This window comes from Scatophagus argus, chromosome 13 (genome assembly GCF_020382885.2).
Source record: "Scatophagus argus isolate fScaArg1 chromosome 13, fScaArg1.pri, whole genome shotgun sequence".
Taxonomy (NCBI): Eukaryota; Metazoa; Chordata; class Actinopteri; family Scatophagidae; genus Scatophagus; species Scatophagus argus.
In genome coordinates this window covers 20,692,391-20,713,755 of record NC_058505.1, presented here as the reverse complement: position 1 = coordinate 20,713,755, position 21,365 = coordinate 20,692,391, and the positions used below count along the sequence as shown (strand labels likewise).

Sequence of the window (21,365 nt, the reverse complement as noted above, 5' to 3'; positions counted from 1 at the left end):
CCTAAGCAGTACAACTCTGTGGACCAATAAAGTGTGGCAACAGAGGGTCTAAAACTGGAAAGTTTAGGTGAAGTGACTCCTAAAATACATGGAGATAAAACAAATCTCTAGTTCTTAAAATAGACTTAAAGAAAGCCCAAGAGCCTGGGTCTCATGGTCAACAATAAACCAATGTTCATACCCAGCCCTACCATAATACCATACATAATCTCTTGCAGCTGCTCAGTAAATCCCTGTTCAAGTCTGACTGTTCCTCCAAAGAATCATTAATCAAGTATCTAGTTCATACTGAAATAAATGAACAGAAAATCAACCGGTTATGATGATTAGGATGTTTGTCCTGCATTTACATATAATTAGGCATATTAAGATGAGTTGATTATTTATGAAACCCCTTTGTGTATTCTAACAGTATCACAATTATCAGCACTGCAAATCACAACAAGCTCATTTCTGAACTGAACTAAGCGTGTATCCTTACCTGCCTGTCTAGAGCTCTGTCTTGGTGATGGACTCAGGTCTAAGTCATTGTTACTGCTGCTAGAGACTAAATAATGATTTAGGGTAGAAGGAGGGCGGGGAGGGAGGCCCCAGACTCCCTTTGTGTGAAATTCAGGGAGTCCTGTCTCGTCTCTTATTACATGTCATGTCCTCCTTTACTCCCTGAGTAGACAAGCAGGTATCTATTAGCTAATGAAAGCACATTCATCCCTCTGGTCACACCTCTGCACCGCATAGAACACAATATGTGTTGAGGATTATCAGCATGATTAACACGATATCTGAGTCGATGCTTGAATGAGCAAGAGGACTGACCAAAGATGGAACAATTCACTGCCTCTATAATTAGACCACCTTTATCGCAGCATATGATGCTTATTGTTTTATCTCGGCAGTTAAAAGCAATTATATTTGATAGTGTCATGTAATTTTGATGCAAAAAATCACCGAACAGTCTAACACATTCACACGCCTAGTTCATAGTCACTGTAGAAAATGTTCTACACATGCAGTTCTGACATACTTAGGTCTGTATACTGGAAATTTCTCTGCTACACAGACAGTCATTTGCTATTCCAGCACTACAAATTTAATTGGAATAAAATATATACATGTTTTTAAAGTGCATCCTTAACTGTATAAATGAACAAAAGAACCATAAAAAATTGGAACTACCAGTTGTATTGATTTGATATACATATGAAGTTGAAATGAAATGAAAACTAACATACTGTTTTGACAACTTAATGGCTAATACAATATGCTTTATTTAATTAGCGCTCTTGTATGTGCTTTAGAGTAAAACTCAGAGTAAAGCTGAAGAAACAAAACCATGAACTGCTGTGAAGTAATTAGTAAAATTAGAAGAAAGCTAGATTAGTTTCTTATACTGTGTTTTGTTTACCTTTCTGTTTAAGTTTGAAGTCAAAGCTGGGAATGACTCAGTCCCAAACCTGACCGTGTTCCAGAACAAGTCAGATAACCGGGATGGATTGTGCTGGGCAGACAGTTGAAAACATTAGGTGGCATTTAGCCCATAAAAACACTGTAGCACGATGTCCACAGATAAAAGTTGGACAGTACTGTGTGTATGACTGATTTAATGAGACACAAATAAGACATAAGTGCTGCTAAACAGTACATTGTGACTTCTTACTCCTAAGATAATACACCAAGTCGCTGACATACTGAGTGGATGTCTTTTGCTTCATCTGAACCCCCCCCCCCCAAGTTTTTATTTATTCAAATGTTTATTTGTTGCGACATGAACAGCATTTAAATAATATTCCCTTTAATGAATATTAGTGGGAGCCATAAGGTCAGTGTTATCTTCACTTTGTCTTTAGCAGGGGCATGGAATCTCTCACTTCCCTTTGACACTCTGACGCCAGCTGTCAGTAACAGTGCTTGGGAAGTTATCAGAATGGAAATAATCTCAGCACTTGTCAACAGTTGTTGACCCTCCTTTTATCTCTTAACCTCTGAAGGGGCTGTGATTACTGGTGCTAGTGACAGACTCTGCGTTATAGTTGCTATACATACTGTATACATATAACGCATGTTTTATAAGTTATGTTTTATAAGTCATAAATTATTAAGTGATATTAAGTTGTGGGTTAGGTAAGTAATATTTAAATAATTTGTTTTGGAATATAAATCCAGAAGCTTGACGAGCAGCACTGAGGGTGAGCAGCTGATGAATGTATGTGTGCTTTTGGAGAAACAGATTTCTAAAACGCTGCCATCTGTTGATGGAGCAGATATCAAAGGCATCAGAAGTGTAAAACCTGCTATGGAACCGAAGCAGCTCACCTCAAGTCTCCACACACAAACAAAATTTAAATGGAACATTAAAATGCAATGGGCTGCCTGAGGTGCATGTCACTCTCAGCATATTTATGAGTGACAGAGTCCAGTGTGAGGCCATTCATCTGCTACAGATGAAGGCAGAAGCAGGCTCCTGAAAGCCTCTGTGGCTGTTCTCCTCAATCAGTGCAGAGCTTCTCAGCAGGAATTTCACACAGTTATCTTTGTCCTCAAAGACACAATGCCATGTCAACAGGGCTGGGTTTCACTAGCTGCTGTCTGATAATGGGAGAGGGCTTCTGCAGTGACCTTGGCATCACACTGGTGCATGTCATTCTGGCATAACCCTCTATTGTGTGTCGTCATTGCTGCCTTTCTGTAAATCTCAGGCCTGTCACCTGTGGCAGATCTCTGTCTGTGTGCCTTGCACTTGTCGCCTGGTTAATCGCACAGACTAATGTTCTTTTTTTAGACCAACCCACTCAGAATCTGACGGCTGTTTATGTTACCGCAAAGGCCATTCTATGATAACTAAACACAATATGTTACCAATGCCTCCCTGCGACTCCACTTAAGCCCTCTGGGTAATTGAGACCCATACATGACATGCTTCTCTAAAATGTCGCCCCAAATATCTTCTGTGTCTTCCTTTGTGTTTATACAACAATACCAGCAGTTTACATTCACACCATCCTCTGTAGTGTTGTAAATCACGCAAAGTATGTGAGCTGTCCTTTTGATTTTTTTGGTTGTGTTTTTTGTTGCTGTTCCAAGATATCCTGACAATACCTACTCAGTGCTTTCACAATCTCCAACTCAATTAATAGTTGCATCTTTTGCAAAGGCAAAATTGTGTTGAATTAGAAAGTTAGAGAATATAATGTGATTATTTCTAATTGTTTTTGCAATTATGCAAAACAAACATTTAACGTAATGCATATGCATTTTAAGTTTTTGCTTACTTTTTTTTACTTAATCATTATTTTTTAACTTTGTCTTTTGTAGGATTTGTTTGAACATCACTGTAAACAGTAATGTGCAATCCAGTGGGTAATGAAATGGTGGAATTATACATAATTATATAAAGTATGTTTTTTTTGGCAATATTGGTAATTGCCCTTCGATAACTAACCGCCTTTTTCCCACAATGTCATTTTCTATTAGATATATTTTTTTTAAATCATATTTAACTGACTACCACATAAAAAAAGAAATATTTTGACATTGTGAAGCATCACAGGGTATCACTACAGCATACTGTCCACTATTTCTGTAACAGAAGTACACTTACTGTAAGGGATGATGAGAAAGGAATTCCTCTCTGTGTCTATTTAAAGTTGAGTTGTGGTCCCCTGGCTGCTTGAGGATACCTATGATTAATCACTACACTGCATGAAGCTCCTAATATGGCCTCGTCAGGAGACCCCATCACTGATAAGACTCTGACCCGCTGATTTCTTTATTGCTCTCTGCCACTCATTAACCCCCTCCCTTCATATACCCCCAACCCTACTCAGACACAATAACATTCTCAAACCCTGAAAGGCCTCCTCCATATTTGGCTGAGAGGCTTTGTTTATAAAGAGGACTCGAGGTGGAACCCCCAATAGGTCACCATTCTATCTCAAGGTAAGAGGCAGAGACATTGGTTGGACACTTGAATACTAAAGCACTACCTGTGTGGACTGCAGACTCAGCTTCCATTCTTTCTTTTCCTAGGACCACTACCCCTCAGTCTCATCAGAAGGGATCGGTAAGGTAAGAGCATCTGTAAAATGAAAATCACAACATTTTTAATGACTTGGAGAATGAAAATATATATCACCAATATAAGTTAACAAAAAAATAACAAACAAAGCTAAATTAAATTTGTATATGTGGTCTGTTATTCTGCAGTTGGTTTTAGTTGAATATAACTTCAACTGATTTCAGTGGTCTTTTTTCTGTAGTCAAAGTGAAAAATGGGTGATGCTGCCATGAAAGAATTTGGGGCAGCAGCCCCGTTCCTGAGGAAGTCAGACAGAGAGCGTCTCGAGGCTCAGACCCGTCCCTTTGACATGAAGAAGGAGTGCTTTGTTCCTGACACTGAAGAGGAGTACGTCAAGGCTTCCATCATCAGTCGTGAAGGGGACAAAGTCACTGCTCAGACTGAGAAAGGGAAGGTCAGTGAGCCGACATGCACTACAGACCTGGATGCAACTGGTTTCTGAACCAAGACAGTGCTAATACCAGACATGATTCTACGTGGTTCATTTGTCATTCAGGCATACATACAAAATCATACAGAAGCATCCAATGCATAGAGTCACAATGATCCTCTCCAGCAGTTTATTCACACAAAAAGCACTTGTAATCTTTGAAAGAAGCTGAGACTGTGGCATTAATAACAATGTATTGATGGTAACTATCTCCGTTTACAGACTGTCACGGTGAAGGAGTGTGATGTACACCCTCAAAACCCGCCAAAGTTTGATAAAATTGAAGACATGGCGATGTTCACCTTCCTCCATGAGCCTGCTGTGCTGTTTAACCTCAAAGAGCGTTACGCAGCATGGATGATTTATGTGAGTTGAAAGTTTTGGAAAACCTTATGAGGCCAAATTTGTAACCCTTGACTATACAGCTACATACTACATAATATAATGTAATCTGCTAACAGTTTACTTATTCTTTCTCATTCTCATAGACCTACTCTGGGCTGTTCTGTGTGACTGTCAACCCCTACAAGTGGCTGCCAGTCTACAACCAAGAAGTGGTTGTTGCTTACAGAGGAAAGAAGAGGAGTGAAGCTCCTCCTCACATCTTCTCCATCTCTGACAATGCCTACCAGTACATGCTAACTGGTAACTTAAATTCAGTTATCAAATGTTCATAGGAAAGTGAAGCAGAAATTCACTAAGGAATCCTAGAATACTAACTTTTTTCTCTTTTATAGACAGAGAAAATCAATCAATTCTCATCACGTAAGTTATTTTTTCTTTCATACTCCTTGTTATACTGGAAATTATATCATGTGAGAATTTTAAGCAGCACTCAGAAGCTTTCCATGAAATACTGTTTGTTTTGTGAGTTTTTGTTGATATGCTCCAGTTAATCAAATATATAATGTAAGTCATTATTTTAAGTGGAATGAAACTAAATAACACAGTTCTAACAACAGTTATGTGTAATGTATTGTGATTCAGTTACGAACAAGTCATTGATGCTGTCATTATTACAATAATTTACTACTGCTCTGTTAGCTGCAGTAGGCCCCATGCAGAACAATGAATGTTAAAAAAGAAAGGTTATTATAGTGATTGTGATAGAAATAGCAGCCACTAAGGTAGCTATGCAACTTGTATTTGTAGATTAAATTAAAAACTATTTTTGTTGATGAATTTAAAACCATACTAGGTGTGTATGATGTACTGCAAGTTGGCCTTGTGTTAATTTATCAAACATAATCCAATTTGTGTCTTCAGTGGAGAATCTGGTGCTGGGAAAACTGTCAACACCAAGAGAGTCATCCAGTACTTTGCCAGTATTGCAGCTGGAGGCGGGAAGAAAGAGGGAGGCTCTGAGAAAAAGGTTATAATGCCAAAATTAACACACAAAAAACAGGATCTTTATTAGCATTTTGTTTATTTTCTCTTGTGTTTACCTCTTTGAATGAATGTTGCACTCCTGTATATTTTTAGGGTACCCTGGAGGATCAGATCATTCAGGCTAACCCAGCTTTAGAGGCCTTTGGTAATGCCAAGACCATCAGAAATGACAACTCCTCCAGATTTGTAAGTTACTGTCTGTACCAAAATAACCCATATTGTCTATTATATGTTAATGTTTCTTTTTCATACCTTTCAGGGCAAATTCATCCGAATTCACTTTGCAGCCAGTGGAAAGCTAGCCTCAGCTGATATTGAGACATGTAAGCAATCACTTCTCTATATTTTCACAATGGGAGTTCACAATGGTCCTATATAAAGGAAATTTCTTTGCAGATCTGCTGGAAAAATCCCGTGTCACCTTTCAGCTGAAGGCTGAGAGAGACTACCACATCTTCTATCAGATTCTGTCTCAGAAGAAACCTGAGCTGCTTGGTAAAGAAAAACAGCTCATCTTTGGACCACTAACAACTCATAGTTGTGAAATTGCTATATTCCAAGCGTACACAATCCAGCATTTATGTTTTGACTTTCAGAGATGTTGCTCATCACCAACAACCCCTATGACTACGCCTACATCTCCCAAGGAGAGACAACGGTGGCCTCTATCAATGATGCTGAAGAGCTGATGGCCACTGATGTGAGCAGGAGTGCCATAATGTCTTTTATTTCAGTAATCACTCACATGGAAAAGTCAAGTAAAAGTTGTTAATACGTGCTAGTAATCTTATTTATAGATATTGCCATATTTAGACATTGCAGGGTTTCCTGAAAAATTCTGAAAATATTGTCTTGTTCTGGTTTGCCACATTATTTCTTATCAGTGTTGGTACAGGATTACAAAACCTGATGTCACTTGTAACCCAGTATTAGTGTGGCACTAGATGAGGGTAAAAATCATTTGAATGGACTGAATTTGATCTCTGATGTCACATGTGAGCTCTAGTTTAATGTGATATCCTGGTACCTCAGAGAACACGTAATATGGCATATCTTATTCCATAGATCTTTCCAGTCACTCCACAGCTTAGCCTGATAAAAAGCCAAATGTCAATGACACAATACCCCTCTGCTCATTTAGGATGCCTTTGATGTTCTGGGCTTCACTCAAGAGGAGAAGAACGGCATTTACAAGCTGACTGGTGCCATCATGCATCATGGCAACATGAAGTTTAAGCAGAAGCAGCGAGAGGAGCAGGCAGAAGCTGATGGCACTGAAGGTAAGAAAGGTTCTTTGAATCCTTGGGACATGATATAAATCAGGATGTGATACATTTATTGAGAGATTGCTCTTACTGAGAGATTTTACATGTTTTTTTTTTTCTCAGATGCAGACAAAGTTGCATACCTGATGGGCCTGAACTCTGCTGACCTCATCAAAGGTCTCTGTCACCCCAGAGTCAAAGTAGGAAATGAGTGGGTCACCAAGGGACAGAATGTCCAGCAGGTAAGAATAAAACTTTTAGCAAAGGGTCATTTAAAGTGAAATAAATGAAGGATGCAACTCTGAAAGCACAACAGTGACTAAATGCTGTATTGCTCAAAGTTTGGGTTATATTTTAGGTGTACTATGCTATTGGTGCACTGTCTAAGTCAGTGTATGAGAAGATGTTTCTGTGGATGGTGGTGAGGATCAATCAGTCACTGGACACCAAGCAGCCACGTCAGTACTTCATAGGTGTATTGGACATCGCTGGATTTGAGATCTTTGATGTGAGCTTCTCATATATATGTTTATATAATCAATATTTTCCAAGCAAATTCATGACTTCAACTCAGTATAGTGTCAATAAGAAAGATATGAGGTTGATAATAACTTTTACTTTTGTCACTTTACATTACAGTTCAACACCTTTGAGCAGCTGTGCATCAACTTCACCAATGAAAAACTGCAACAGTTTTTCAACCACCACATGTTTGTGCTGGAACAGGAAGAGTACAAAAAAGAAGGCATTGAATGGACTTTCATTGACTTTGGTATGGACTTGCAGGCCTGTATTGACCTGATTGAAAAGGTGAGAGACTATAATATGTTCAGCCATACATAAACACTGAGAGAAAACTGAAAATGATTGAAATGTGATTTTTTTTTTTCTCCAAACCAATCATATTTTTGTCTACCCAGCCCATGGGCATCATGTCCATCCTTGAAGAGGAGTGCATGTTTCCCAAAGCCTCTGATGCCACCTTTAAAGCTAAGCTCTATGACAACCATCTGGGGAAATCAAACAACTTTCAGAAGCCCAGGATTGTCAAAGGGAAACCAGAGGCCCATTTTGCCCTGATTCACTACGCTGGAACTGTCGACTATAATATCAACAACTGGCTGGTGAAGAACAAGGATCCTCTGAATGAGACTGTTGTTACACTGTACCAGAAGTCTAATCTCAAGCTGTTGGCTTTCCTCTTTGCAAATTATGCTGGAGCTGATTCAGGTTTGTAATTAAAAAGGGACAAGCATCTTAGTTCTTAGTATTACCAGTGGTTTATGCTGAAGACTTGTTCAAAGCTTGAAATGTAGCATGAAACTTTTAGTATAAATTCTAAATTTTATTTTTTACTTTACTTTTCCTTTCATTTGTTTTTCTGCATGTCACCTGTACAATTCCTTTTGAAAGTCTAATGATAAATATTTTGTTTATTTCAAGATTCTGCTGGAAAGGGCAAAGGTGGTAGCAAGAAGAAAGGTTCATCCTTCCAAACTGTGTCAGCCTTACACAGGGTTAGATCAATATCATTTGCTGGTTGCCAAACATTAAATAATGGAGATTTGCTCTCTGACTTAAGACAGTGTTGTCATAGTATTCAACCACAAAGCATTATGTTATTTATTATGTTATTATATTATGTTAATAGTAGTTGGCAATCAATTTTGTCCTCTGTGGTGAACACACAGGAGAACCTGAACAAGCTGATGACCAACTTGAGGTCCACTCACCCTCACTTTGTACGCTGCATCATCCCCAATGAGACCAAGACTCCTGGGGCCATGGAGAATCCTCTGGTGATGCACCAGCTACGCTGTAACGGTGTGCTGGAAGGTATTAGGATCTGCAGAAAGGGCTTCCCCAACAGGATCCTCTATGGAGATTTCAAACAGAGGTATTAACTGTTAAATGTTTGGTCACATAATTTATAAGGACAACTTACTAAAGCAGATGTAAATATCATTCTCCAGTACACTATTTTTTTTTTCATTTCCAGATATCGTATCCTGAATCCTGCCGCCATCCCTGAGGGTCAGTTCATTGATAGCAGGAAGGGAGCTGAGAAGCTTCTTGGTTCGCTGGATATTGACCACAACCAGTACAAGTTTGGACACACCAAGGTAAATAATAGAGAAGAAATAAAGAGACAACTGCAAAGCACATGTGTTACACGTTTCAAATCCACACTATATAGACAAAAGTATAGGGACTGGGCTGTTTTTGCAGAGGTTGGGCTAAGCCCCTTACTTCCAGTGAACGGAAATCTTAATATTTCAGCACAACAAGACATTTTGGACAATGTTATACTTCCAACTTTGTGGCAACAGTTTGGGGAAAGTCTTTGTCTAGTCCAGAATAACTGTGCCCCAGGGCATGAAGCAAGATTTATAAAGACATGGTTTGATTTGAGTTTGGTGTGGAAGAACTTGACTGGTCCATACAGAGACATGACCTCGACTACACCAGTCTAAATAGCGCTGTAGCAACAACTGCAATCCATTTGTCTCTGTCATACTCCTAAAGGTGTTCTTCAAGGCTGGACTTCTTGGGCAACTGGAGGAGATGAGGGATGACCGTTTGTCCCTCATTATCACTGGAATCCAGGCTAGATCAAGAGGTCTGCTGGCAAGAGTGGAATTCCAGAAGATTGTTGAAAGGAGGTCAGAGGAATCAAAAATTTAAAATAAGCTACAACCAATCCAATGATAATGATCCTTGATAATCATATTGTTTTGAGTGGTTGTAAAAATGTCGGTTGATGTTTGACAGAGATGCATTATTGGTGATCCAGTGGAACATCCGTGCCTTCATGGGAGTCAAGAATTGGCCCTGGATGAAGCTGTACTTCAAGATCAAACCTCTGTTGAGATCTGCGGAGGCTGAAAAGGAAATGGCGAATATGAAGGAAGAATTCCTGAAGCTGAAAGAGGCTTACGCAAAATCTGAAGCTCGTAGAAAGGAACTAGAGGAGAAAATGGTTTCTCTTCTTCAAGAGAAGAATGACCTACAGCTCCAAGTCCAAGCTGTAAGTCTAATGACAGCATTCTTGTTAACATGTAACCGTGCAGTATGTACCATATGAATATGAGCAAAGAATTTACACATTCAAAATGTATACTGCAACTTGACATACTGCATGTTGTCAAATTAATGGCCATTTCAATGTAGGAGCAAGATAATCTTGCAGATGCTGAAGAAAGATGTGAGGGGCTTATCAAACACAAAATTCAGATGGAAGCAAAAGCCAAAGAGCTAACTGAGAGACTGGAGGATGAGGAGGAGATGAATGCTGAACTTACAGCTAAGAAGAGGAAGCTGGAGGATGAGTGTTCTGAGCTAAAAAAGGACATCGACGACTTAGAGTTAACTCTGGCTAAAGTGGAGAAAGAGAAGCATGCCACTGAGAACAAGGTACGACAATGACTCTTCTATTTCTGTTTCTCTCAATATTAAGTGTATGTATGAGTAGCGTGTTAATTTTCAATTCTTACAACTCATTTCACAGGTGAAGAACCTGGTCGAGGAGATGGCTGCTCTTGATGAAATCATTGCCAAGTTGACCAAGGAAAAGAAAGCCTTACAGGAAGCTCATCAGCAAACACTGGATGATCTTCAGAGTGAAGAAGACAAAGTCAACACTCTGACCAAAGCCAAGGCTAAGCTGGAGCAGCAAGTGGATGATGTAAGAATTCTACTGCATGCTGTCTTCTCGTAGGTTAAATGTTGTTGTTAAATGTTAGTAAGATCACATGCTCATTTCATAAACAGGAAAACAGTTTGACTTTCTGTAATGATATTTCCCAGCTTGAAGGTTCACTGGAACAAGAGAAGAAAGTTCGGATGGATCTTGAAAGAGCTAAGAGGAAGCTGGAAGGAGACTTAAAATTAACCCATGAGAGCGTAATGGACTTGGAGAATGACAAGCAACAACTTGAAGAGCATCTAAAAAAGTAAAGAAATTATTATTATTATGATTGTTATTATTGTTATTGTTGTTTTTGTTGTTGTAGTTGCAGTTTCTCTCATATGCAACACAAATGGTATATAGATTCAAGCAGAATGGAAGACCAGTTGTTCTATTTGTAACTACTCTTTTTACTGCAGGAAAGATTTTGAACTCAATCAACTCAACAATAAAATAGAAGATGAGCTAGCCGTAACCATTCAGCTTCAAAAGAAACTGAAAGAGTTCCAGGTAATGGCTGATTATTTGTATTGTAAAATTCAAAACTAACTGGTGAAACACTCATTAGTATACTAGCAGGTGTACTAAATAATAGACGAAATAATTCTGCCTTTAAAGGCCCGCATTGAGGAGCTGGAGGAAGAGCTTGAAGCAGAGCGAGCTGCTCGAGCCAAGGTGGAGAAGCAAAGATCTGACTTAGCCAGAGAGCTGGAGGAGATCAGTGAGAGGCTGGAGGAGGCTGGTGGAGCAACAGCTGCTCAGATTGAGATGAACAAGAAGAGGGAGGCTGAGTTCCTGAAACTTCGCAGGGACCTCGAAGAGGCCACTCTGCAGCATGAGGCCACTGCTGCCACACTCAGGAAGAAACAAGCTGACAGTGTTGCTGACCTGGGAGAGCAGATTGACAACCTACAGAGAGTCAAGCAGAAACTGGAGAAGGAGAAGAGTGAGCTCAGACTGGAGCTGGATGATGTGGTCTCCAACATGGAACACATTGTGAAGACAAAGGTTGGCTAAATTATTTCTTGCTAATGATGATGGTACTGCACAGAAATGGTGGTATAATGGATATATTTTTATCTATTTATTTCAAATCTAGACAAATCTTGAGAAAACGTGTAGGACTATAGAAGATCAGATGAATGAATACAAGACCAAGTTTGAAGAGGCTCAACGCTGCATCAATGATTTCAATATGCAAAAGGCAAAACTTCAAACGGAAAATGGTATGTTATTATTTAATAATACAAACATATTTTCTTTATTGTATATGAAATTTCATTGTCTAAACATGTTTCATGGTACATGATTTGTTGGAACACAGACAATAAAATTCTGCATTTTACAAAAATACTAGGTGAACTCTCAAGGCAGTTGGAAGAGAAGGATTCTCTTGTGTCTCAACTGACAAGAGGAAAAATGTCCTACACTCAACAGATTGAAGACTTGAAACGACAATTGGAAGAGGAGACCAAGGTGAAATTAAGTTTCAGTGCACAATAAATTTCTAACTGAGGTATGACACAGTGTTACGTATTCATATAATTTTTTTTTTTTTTTTGACAGGCAAAGAGTGCACTGGCCCATGCAGTGCAGTCTGCTCGTCATGACTGTGACCTGCTCAGAGAGCAGTATGAGGAGGAGCAGGAGGCCAAGGCTGAACTGCAGCGTGGCATGTCCAAGGCCAACTCTGAGGTGGCTCAGTGGAGAACTAAGTACGAAACTGATGCCATCCAGAGAACTGAGGAACTGGAGGAGGCCAAGTAAGACAGTTTGAGATTCAGATTAATGATGTGATAAGTAATTCTTAAAGATACTTCGTCTAGCAGGTCAGCTTTTTGTTTGTGTTATGTTCCTACTAAAATGTAAGACGAACAAAAAGTTTGTCTGTTAGATGAGCAAGCAGCCAGTCATATTAGTTAGACTTATGAGAATTGATACAAGCACAACTGCTGCAGCATTGAATTATTTGTCTGATTGCTTTCTTAAGGAAAAAGCTGGCTCAGCGTCTGCAGGAAGCTGAGGAGGCTGTTGAAGCAGTGAATGCTAAATGTTCCTCGCTGGAGAAGACCAAACACAGACTGCAGAATGAGATTGAAGATCTCATGGTGGATGTGGAGAGGTCTAATGCTGCTGCTGCTGCTCTGGACAAGAAGCAAAGGAACTTTGACAAGGTGAAGTACTGTAGAGTATTTGTGAGGACCAAAAGTATCAATTGGCGATGTGTGCTCTGAACCTTTGGACATAAATATCAAGAATTCATTTTGTTGCTTAGTTATCTTGCTTAATCTTCTAGTAGTGCCCAGCTTCACGTTTACACACTATCCATTTGTCCAATTTAACAACTACTGAGGAAATGTGTTTCAGGTTAATGTAAACTTTATATGTTCTGCACCCTGGAGGGCTGTTCTACAAGTAGACCTTCCCATGCCTATTTTCCATTCTCTATTCCTTTGGCACATGTACAGTTATTGCTGGCTGTTTTATCCACTGTAGGTCCTGTCTGAGTGGAAGCAGAAGTACGAAGAGTCTCAGTGTGAGCTGGAGAGCTCCCAGAAAGAGGCCAGGGCTCTGAGCACTGAACTGTTCAAACTGAAGAACTCCTATGAGGAATCTCTGGATCATCTGGAGACCATGAAGAGAGAGAATAAGAATTTACAGGGTAAGAAGTTGGGGTTTTTGCAGACAAACTTTACAAATTAAACTGCAAAGCCATCTTAATCAAACTGCTTGGCATTCCACAGAGGAGATTTCTGACCTCACTGAGCAACTTGGTGAGGGTGGAAAGAGCATCCATGAACTGGAAAAAATACGGAAACAACTGGAACAGGAGAAGACTGAGATCCAGTCTGCTCTTGAGGAAGCTGAGGTACAGGCTGTGGTTGATGAAATAAACATTTTCTGAGTAACTGCTGTTATGCATAACTCTGTCCTCTTCTGTCCATCAGGCCTCACTGGAGCATGAAGAGGGTAAGATTCTAAGAGCCCAGCTTGAGTTCAATCAAGTAAAAGCTGATATTGAACGCAAACTAGCTGAGAAAGATGAGGAGATGGAGCAGAGCAAGAGGAACCTGCAGAGGACAGTTGACACCCTGCAGAGTTCTCTTGAAGCTGAGTGTCGCAGCAGGAATGAGGCCCTCCGTTTGAAGAAGAAGATGGAGGGAGACCTTAATGAGATGGAGATCCAGCTAAGCCAAGCCAACAGGCAGGCAGCTGAGGCCCAGAAACAACTTAAATCTGTTCATGCTCATTTGAAGGTAAACTAGAAAAGGAAAGGCTCACTTTGTTAAGGTGTTTCAAATTCAGAGTGATTGTAAACATTTATGTGGTCAATGTCATCCCATTAAGGATTGCCAAATTCAACTGGATGAGTCTGTTCGGGCAAATGATGATCTTAAAGAGAACATTGCCATTGTTGAGAGACGCAACAACCTGCTTCAGGCTGAACTGGAGGAATTGCGGTCTGCTCTGGAACAAACAGAGAGAGGTCGTAAACTTGCTGAGCAAGAGTTGTTGGATGTTAGTGAGAGGGTGCAGTTACTGCACTCACAGGTAAGACGTAAATATTTATTGAGACCTCCACAGATGATATCCTGGTTTTATTGTACATAATGAAGAACTTGAAAAGAAACTATTTCTAAGCACACTAACAGTAACAGACGACATTTTCTCAATTTCACAATCTATATAGAACACCAGCCTGATAAATCACAAGAAGAAGCTGGAGATTGATGCATCCCAGCTTCAAACTGAAGTGGAGGAAGCAGTGCAGGAGTGCAGAAATGCAGAGGAAAAGGCCAAGAAGGCCATTACTGATGCTGCCATGATGGCAGAGGAGCTGAAGAAAGAACAGGACACCAGCGCTCACCTGGAGCGTATGAAGAAGAACATGGAGCAAACCATCAAAGACCTTCAGCACCGTCTGGATGAAGCTGAACAGATCGCCATGAAGGGAGGCAAGAAGCAGGTGCAGAAGCTCGAGGCCAGGGTAAGAGCACTTGCAAAATATACAGATATCATATGTACACTGGTGGGACCAACATTAGTTTTGTATTTTTAAAATTGCATTATCACAATATACAATATATAATACATTTGTGTAAATATATGTTTATTCTAAATTTGAAGTCAGCGACACATTTCAAACAAGTTGGGACAGGGACAACAACACACTGAGAAAGCTGTGTACTGCTTTAAAAACACCTGTCTTGAACATTCCACAGGTAAACAGGTTCATGGCTAACAGGTGATAGTATCATGATTGGGTATGACAAGCACTTTTTGAGGCACATTGTATAAAGCAGTGTTTTCCAATCTGTTAACAGTCTCATGTACACATAAATAGTGTATGCACTCGATATACAAAATGTACTTGAAATACTCACATACTCAGTGAGATGGGTTTGCTTCAGAGGAATTTGAGAAAGACTGAATCTTAAATTGTTTTCTTCACACAGTCTGTGCCTTTATTTTATTTTTCTGCTTGTCAGAACTGAGAATCCACATTTAACTAAGTACATTAAGACTGCAACTAACGATTCATTTTATTAACAGTTAATCTGTAGATTGTGTTCATGATTAATTGGTTGTTTAGACCATAAAATATCACAAAAAGTGAAAAATTTTCATCCCAATTTCCAAGAGACCAAACTTCAAATTGCTTCTTTGGTCCAAGCAACAGTGCAAAATTCAAGACTCTTCTTGTACTATAATACAAGACAACAGCTGCAAATCCATACATTTAAGAAGCTGAAAACACCTTGCTTTAAAAGAGACTTAAATTATCATTTAACAAAATAATTGTTGACTAATTTTCTTTCTGTTGATTCTCTGATTAATAGACTAATCACTGCAGTTCTAAAGTACATAGTGGTCAATGGCATCAAGTCTTCACAGCGTGGCTGGCCAGTGTAGGGTGCAGCCTGATCCAGGAATCAATTTTCATTTTGATGGTATTAGTAGGCAGTTCAGACTGTTCAAAAGTATGTCTATTTATCGGTCAGTTTTTATAATGTAACTGGACTGTCTGACTTTGAAAATGCAAATTGCATTTGAACAGGTATACAGAGCAACACAGCATAAAGGATATTATTAGAAGGTCTTGGGGACACTTTGACTTTGTAAAGTTGCCACTGATGAACACAGTTTCTCTGCTAATTATTTCATTCTAACACATTTTAAACAGTATGCCAACATTGTTAACGACGGATGTAAAAACTAAAGGAGAATTGTACAGGTGGCTGATAATTCTCCTGGACTTCCACCTTTAACATCTTACAGTTATTTCAATAAATGTATTAAAATATTTATGCAACTTTGAACTCCTTGTGGAACAGTGAATTTCCAATCAATGATTTTCTGATGTTTTCAGGTGAGGGAGCTGGAGAATGAGGTGGAGTTGGAGCAGAAGAAGAGTAGCGAAGCAGTGAAGGGAATCCGTAAATATGAGAGACGCATTAAGGAGCTCACGTATCAGGTAATTTGTGTTTCAACAGCAACAAGCATCATCTATACAAGACATACCAGTAACAGGTGTTTTCTCCATGTTAAATTTGTGAGTCTCTTTCATTTTGCTTTGATTTATTCAGACTGAAGAAGACCGCAAGAATACTGTGCGTTTGCAGGATCTGGTTGACAAGCTGCAGCTAAAAGTCAAAGCCTACAAGAGAGCTGCTGAAGAGGCTGTAAGTGTGGGCTAAAAAAAGCTTCTTATTTTGATGTGTGCTCAACATTCATTCAAATTCACTTCCTTTTCCAAATTGTCATTTGGCACTTTAAAGTACTTTTTAAGTTTCCATAATGCATAATTAAAGTTCATAGAATGTTTAATTTATACACATGTTCTAGTAAACAATACTGAAACACTAGCAGTTTTGAATATGAGCTGGGAAACATCTCCACTTAAAGTTGTGTTTAACCTAGTTGGTAAATTACAACCCAATGCAGAATTTTCAAAACCCAAACATGATGTGGTTACAGCTCTCTTTAGCCTCTCAGCTGAAGTCCATGTGGTCTGAAGTCTCCCAGGTTCATTGTCACTTGTAATAGTGTCATTTTGTGGCTTGTTGAATCCCGCAGGAGGAGCAGGCCAATACTCATCTGAGCAAGTTCCGTAAACTGCAGCACGAGCTGGATGAGGCTGAGGAGCGAGCTGACATCGCCGAGTCTCAGGTCAACAAGATGCGTGCCAAGAGCCGTGATGTGGGGTCAAAGGTAAGCCCTTGAGGCTAGTCTAGATGTCAACACTTCATATACTGTCACAATACTGCACACTATTTTTAAAAATCACCATCGTCCTCATATCATTTCAGTGTTATCCTTTTAAAGCTGTATTTTATATGTAATACAGAAATAGGAATTATAGAACTACTCATTATTTTCTGTGGATGAAATAAACCAAACCAGTGTTTGTAAGATGAATTTTATTGTGTTTTATTGTTATGGATTTAGTAAGTTGTATTACTGTAAGTTAATATGTTAGTAGTAATATAATTTTTGTCACACAGAAGGCACACTGACAATTCAATTGCCAGCTACAAAAAGTTGTAAATTCTTATTTAATATATTTTTTATTTTGCGGGGGATTTCATGCTGTTATTAGTGAGAAGGCAATAAGAATATGACAGAAAATGTAGGGTGAAATAGTTGGGGAACAACATGCAACAGAAGTTCCCTCCATGGACAGACTTGCTAATGGTTAACACCTTAACCTCCAGGCAACCAGGCTGCCACTGAATCAGCAAAATGTACAGAATAAATAATAAATATTATTCCAAACAAAGACAAAAAACAATTGCTTTTCTTTGATGATCTTAGAGGAGAACTTAATTTGGGTACTGTATGTCACAGTGTGTGGACAGTCTCTACTGTCAGTCAGCCTGTAAGCAGTAAGTGGATCATGCTAATGTTGACTGTGTTAGCCCACATTTTTCTTAAATGGTTTAAAGGTTTTAAAATGAATTAAAAATGTAATGATTTCCACTGAACTCAAGCTTGGAATCACAATTTTCATGGTATTAAAAAATGGCTTGAGACTTAATTTTTAGCTTTTACATGATTTTTAAAACATCTTAGCTGTTGTTTAGATTCGAAGAATCCTACAACCTGCAATCAACCTGAATTCTGAAACATTTCAAATGATTTGTGTTCAAGCCAATAATACACATACAGTAAAGGAATGCTGAGAGTAAAACAAACATTATTCATAAATAACTTGTCACATCTTGAATGTGACAAGTTAGTGATTTGTAACAAATGAATAATTTGCCACAGTTCAGAAGTTTTGGTGTACTACTTTGTGTACCACTTGTTGAGTCTTGTTGGTCCTCTGTCACTAATCCATATCTCTTCATTTACTCTCTTATTCTTCAACACAGAAAGGGCTAGATGAGGAGTGAAACTCACAGACGGCCACCTAAGACCTTTGGGATCTCTCGTGCTGTAGCCCCATTTGTCTTCAAAGTACTGTAACTATAAAGCAAAACAAATAAAGCAAAGTGCATTCAAATACATGTGTAGAATCCTCATTTATTTCAGGCAAAGAGGAGATTTGTCATGTTAAACTCATCAGCTTGTACTTTATCATCAGTGAAAAATAGCACCCGGTTGATAAATGGATTAAAGTTAAAGCATTAGAAAACACAGAAGGAACGGAAAACACGCACACATGCAGACACACATTTGTCTGAGGACAAAAAGTTGCCATAGTAACAGTATGTGTGCGACATAAAGCTCATTTGTTCACTTCCTGAAGAGGGTCACAAATGGAGTGCTATTGATGTTTATGTCACTTCTGCCACCTTGTGCTGACATTCTGAACTGGTCTTAGATTTTTTAATGTTGCAGGAGTGTTTGCAACCATCTTACACACATATTTTCTTTCTTTCTTTCTTTCTTTCTTTATTTTTTTGTTTTTACTGTCAATGCACCCCTGAATCCTAATAATGTTATTACTTGTTTGTCAGACTGTAGTATTTGTATTATTATTGCACTATGTTGTATGTTTTTTTCCAGTTCTGCCTCTGCAGAGACAGTTATGTCTAGATTTAAAGTAGGGATTTCAATCATATGTTCAGGGAATAAAAAATCTTAGCTTTATTTTTTTGTAAACCTTCTAAAACTGAATCTAGCATTATGATACCCTATATAGACAAAAGTATTGGCCTCTTCATTACTGTATTCAGGCATCGTATAGGGCTGTTTTTCGGGTGTTGGCCTAGGACCCTTATTTCCACTAAAGGGACATACTAAGACTTCACCATACCAAGACATTTTGGGCAGTTCTATGCTTTAACCTTCGCAGCAACAGCCCAATCACTTTAGTACAACTCACAACTCACTCACACAAATCAAGATCCACAAAGACATGGCCTGATGTGACCGGTGGGGACAAACACAACTGACTAAACCCCATTGAATACCCCTGGGACAAACCAGAATGGAGATTGTGAGCCAGGATCCTCTGTCCAGCACCAGTGCCCAACCCCACAAATGCTCCACTGCATGAATGGACAAAAAAAACGCACAGAATCACTCCAAAATCACGCAGACAACCTTACCAGAAGAGTGGAAGCTGCAACAGCTGCAAGGACGGGACTAAGTCCAGACCAATGTCTATACACTTAGAATGCAATGTCACCAAAGTCCCCATTGTTGTAATGGTAATATGTCCCAATACTTTTGTCTATATAGTGCATGTTTTATTAGCAATCAAGGAGACTGATATCTATTTTACTCACAATTTACTTAAGTACCAAAGTAAAATTTTGAGGCACCAGCATTTTAATTAAAAAATAAAAAAACAAATATTATTTTAAAATTATTTTATCAGGAATTCAGCGACAACAAAAAAAACTTGTATAACATGTCTGTCCCTAAAGCATAACATTGTAACAATGATTGTGATTTGATCAATTCAATGAACTTTTGCCACATTCTTCCCATATAAATCAATATTGTAGAAAATCTAAACTGTAATAATGTTAAAATAATTTTAAATCCTGTCACCCAGCTGTAATATGCAACATACAGTAAAACAACAGAACTGAGTTTTGACTATTGCTTAGGCAAGCACATGCAACTATTGCAATCTAAACAATTTTATATACTGAAACAGAATTAGTACATTAAATATTAAATGAAATACAAATAAAGGAACAAAAAGCAGAAATTAAAATGTGGTATCTAAAGAGAATAAACAAAATTTAAGCGGCACCGTACCTCAGTCTTCAGCAGTAGTAGGATGAACTGATGCTACACCGGCAGACAGAGCCAAGTGAGGGGTGGACATCAGCTTGACTCTTGTCTAGCACTGCATGCTGACCTTGATCTCACATGGCCCGTCCTTCAAGGGTTTTAGATATTTAAAGAGAGATTATAAGATAATACATTAATTGCATAATGTTATTCTTTGTGATCCAAATTCTAACTCTAACAAAAACCACATAAGCTTTGTTCATCTTCCTGGTGACCCTTTAGGACTTAACAACCTTTTAACATCATTACCTTCGTGCTATAGTCTCCTCTGTGTCAACTGCTTAACATGTTGTTGTGATGTTTAGAAATACCAACCAACAATACACTGTCAAGGTGACACCATTTGTTCTTTCCATCAAAGATTTTAGCCGCCGATTGGCCTATCTTAGAGGGGTCTGGTTGCAACTCTGTGACCAAAGAGCAAGAAGAGGTTGAAAGCCAGGAAGGGAACACTAAACAAATGAAGACCTCCGCAGGGATTTAGACAGCTGAGAATGAGAATGAGTTCAACAATGTGAAAGCAAATTCTGATCAGGTCTTGCTACGTCCACTAACTGGAACGTTGCAGAGAACTCACCATTCTCGATTTGCATATGGCTTGCACATGGCAAGAGGGGTGAAGAGGATAGCTGGCTATTCCACGAAAAGACAATGAAATCTATTTTCTTTATTTTTCTCCTCAAAGCAGTGTTCCCTTAAGTGTTTTTGACTGATAGCTATGAACTCCATACCATTGCCTTTTCAGAAGAAAATCAATTTGTAAATTCTTACATGGATTCAAACCATCAACATCAATTTATTACATGAATTTTAAAAAATGATAAAACTGCTCTAGAATAAAGGGATGTGTCTGGGTGATTTTACCATGGCACCTGTTACATCTCATCCATCATGACATCAGATGCTGCAGTTCAGCCATATTGCTGCCCTTCTCAATCAGAGAGAAAAAAATCCAGGCAAGAATTTCACAGGGTTATCTTTGTCCTCAAGGCCAAAGGAAAGGGAACAATGCCATAACGACACCATGAGACAAAGGGTGTAGACCTTGCCGGGCAGAACAGTGGTGAGTGATAATTTAAAGTCCCTGACCTTAGTTCTCACTCAACAACAGCTGCAAATCTTTATTGTCTCAGCAGAGGCTGTAGAATGCACTTCACCACCCTTCGCATGACTGACCTTTGCTGAACTTTATCTTTTTGATTAAGAATCTTAACAAGTCCAAACCTGTCCTCAAAGCATAATGTTTGAAGAACAAATTAGTCT

At 38.9% G+C, this 21,365-nt stretch overlaps 1 protein-coding gene and 1 long non-coding RNA gene across 4 annotated transcripts in view; one reads left to right on the top strand and one right to left on the bottom strand.

Annotated features, from left to right (window-relative positions):
- The first annotated feature begins 3,831 nt into the window (after positions 1–3,831).
- LOC124069034 (myosin-7) lies at positions 3,832–18,354 on the top strand. The gene is made up of 39 exons (XM_046407730.1): positions 3,832–3,936; positions 4,027–4,065; positions 4,257–4,469; positions 4,728–4,871; positions 4,994–5,150; positions 5,243–5,270; positions 5,772–5,877; positions 5,988–6,080; positions 6,154–6,217; positions 6,291–6,389; positions 6,491–6,594; positions 7,036–7,174; positions 7,283–7,401; positions 7,518–7,667; positions 7,799–7,969; positions 8,080–8,389; positions 8,603–8,676; positions 8,851–9,056; positions 9,159–9,282; positions 9,686–9,822; positions 9,932–10,187; positions 10,331–10,573; positions 10,668–10,844; positions 10,967–11,112; positions 11,267–11,357; positions 11,466–11,855; positions 11,947–12,073; positions 12,205–12,323; positions 12,414–12,610; positions 12,838–13,021; positions 13,344–13,509; positions 13,592–13,716; positions 13,796–14,104; positions 14,196–14,399; positions 14,539–14,835; positions 16,219–16,323; positions 16,436–16,531; positions 16,926–17,060; positions 18,224–18,354. The coding sequence occupies exons 3-39, from the start codon at positions 4,269–4,271 to the stop codon at positions 18,242–18,244; spliced, it is 5,814 nt and encodes a 1,937-aa protein (XP_046263686.1). The 5' UTR covers positions 3,832–3,936; positions 4,027–4,065; positions 4,257–4,268; the 3' UTR covers positions 18,245–18,354.
- LOC124069064 overlaps positions 17,253–21,365 on the bottom strand; it is a 28,198-nt gene continuing 24,085 nt past the window's right edge. For 2 of the 3 annotated variants that reach the window (XR_006845011.1, XR_006845013.1), the window contains exons 5-6: positions 20,067–20,190; positions 17,253–19,345 (exon numbers count right to left, since the gene is read on the bottom strand). This is a non-coding gene — a long non-coding RNA (uncharacterized LOC124069064). The remainder of the gene's footprint in view (positions 19,346–20,066; positions 20,191–21,365) is intronic. The other variant, XR_006845012.1, reaches the window with a different exon arrangement.